The sequence below is a fragment of the Plectropomus leopardus genome, unplaced genomic scaffold (genome assembly GCF_008729295.1).
Source record: "Plectropomus leopardus isolate mb unplaced genomic scaffold, YSFRI_Pleo_2.0 unplaced_scaffold5408, whole genome shotgun sequence".
In the NCBI taxonomy this organism is placed as follows: Eukaryota; Metazoa; Chordata; class Actinopteri; order Perciformes; family Serranidae; genus Plectropomus; species Plectropomus leopardus.
This window is the reverse complement of record NW_024659387.1, coordinates 1-1,115: the sequence shown is the minus strand read 5'-3', so window position 1 is coordinate 1,115 and position 1,115 is coordinate 1. Positions and strand designations below refer to the sequence as shown.

Below are 1,115 nucleotides of genomic sequence, written 5' to 3'. Positions count from 1 at the left end.
CCATTGTTTTGCTAGAAATCACGCCAAATTGCCTAATCATGCACTACTGAAATTTGAAAGAATGATGATTAATTACTGAATTGCAACAGTTAGTTGTAATTACAAAAATAAATTGTTTGAAAGCCCAAATAACTATCATTTTTCAAGCATGCTGCCATTCATTCAAATCTTAAATTTTAATTGCTGTGTTTAATATTTAGGTGCTTGCTTATTTTAAAATGTATGAAAATTGTGAGCGGAAACTGCTTTGAAAATTCCGCTGAGTTGATGCCTTGAATTGCATGTAGGAAACTGCAACTCTAAAATTTGAGATGCCACCGTTATGAATGCACCAACAACAAAGACTTAATTGACACTGCTGGTGGTCACACCTCACAATAACTGTCATGATAGAAAAACAAGAAATATATATAATTAAACACTCAAGAGCCACTTTCATATGCAGGACTAAATACACAAGAGTGTTCTACCTCTGTCTGTGTACCACTTGGGATTTCCGATAAAGTCCTTCACATCATCAACGATCCTTTCAGCCACGCCCTCATCCAGGACCACAGAGCTGAGGGGTCTGCGTCGCCGTGGAAACCCAAAGGGTCTCCATTCCCCACCCATGGCTGTGTACATCACTGTGCGTCCCTCTTCCTGTTTCAGGGCCAGTTCTCTTGCTGCAAAACATGATTGACAACTGTGTTAATTTACCTCAAAATGAGACACAACACAAATCTAGTGCACTGCAGCTCTCATGTGGCAGCTGTCTGTGAGATGCTGGCGTGTCGGGTTTAAACTGCATAAACTTTTACCTTCTTGTAATATGTTAAAGAAAATCTGTCTGTCTCTCCCTAAAGCAGTGAAGGTGACAGACTCCCAAGGTGTTCCAGTGTGCAGATCCACCATCTGCTTCTCTCTGGTCCTCTCCACCCTGATCCACTTCCTGCCGTACCTGCAGACCACAACAGATGATAGTGTCAGAGGAAGGACTGTTGACAGAGAGAATGGGATATGTCAAGCAGATTAATAAATGTAGGCATTATCTCTGTATTTTTATGCCACACGGCAGTGATACTCAACTCACGGCCTGTGGGACGCCAATAGGGTGCTGGGTGGCCCCCAAACCA

At 42.2% G+C, this 1,115-nt stretch overlaps 1 protein-coding gene across 1 annotated transcript; it reads right to left on the bottom strand.

The window, feature by feature from the left end:
* Positions 1 to 470: 470 nt before the first annotated feature.
* On the bottom strand, positions 471 to 940 carry LOC121939650 (mitochondrial chaperone BCS1-like; the record flags this gene model as incomplete). Its single annotated transcript, XM_042482645.1, has 2 exons — positions 471 to 665; positions 801 to 940. Coding segments are annotated over 2 exons (335 nt in total), but the record flags the coding sequence as incomplete, so codon positions are not given.
* Between the last annotated feature and the right edge of the window lie 175 nt (positions 941 to 1,115).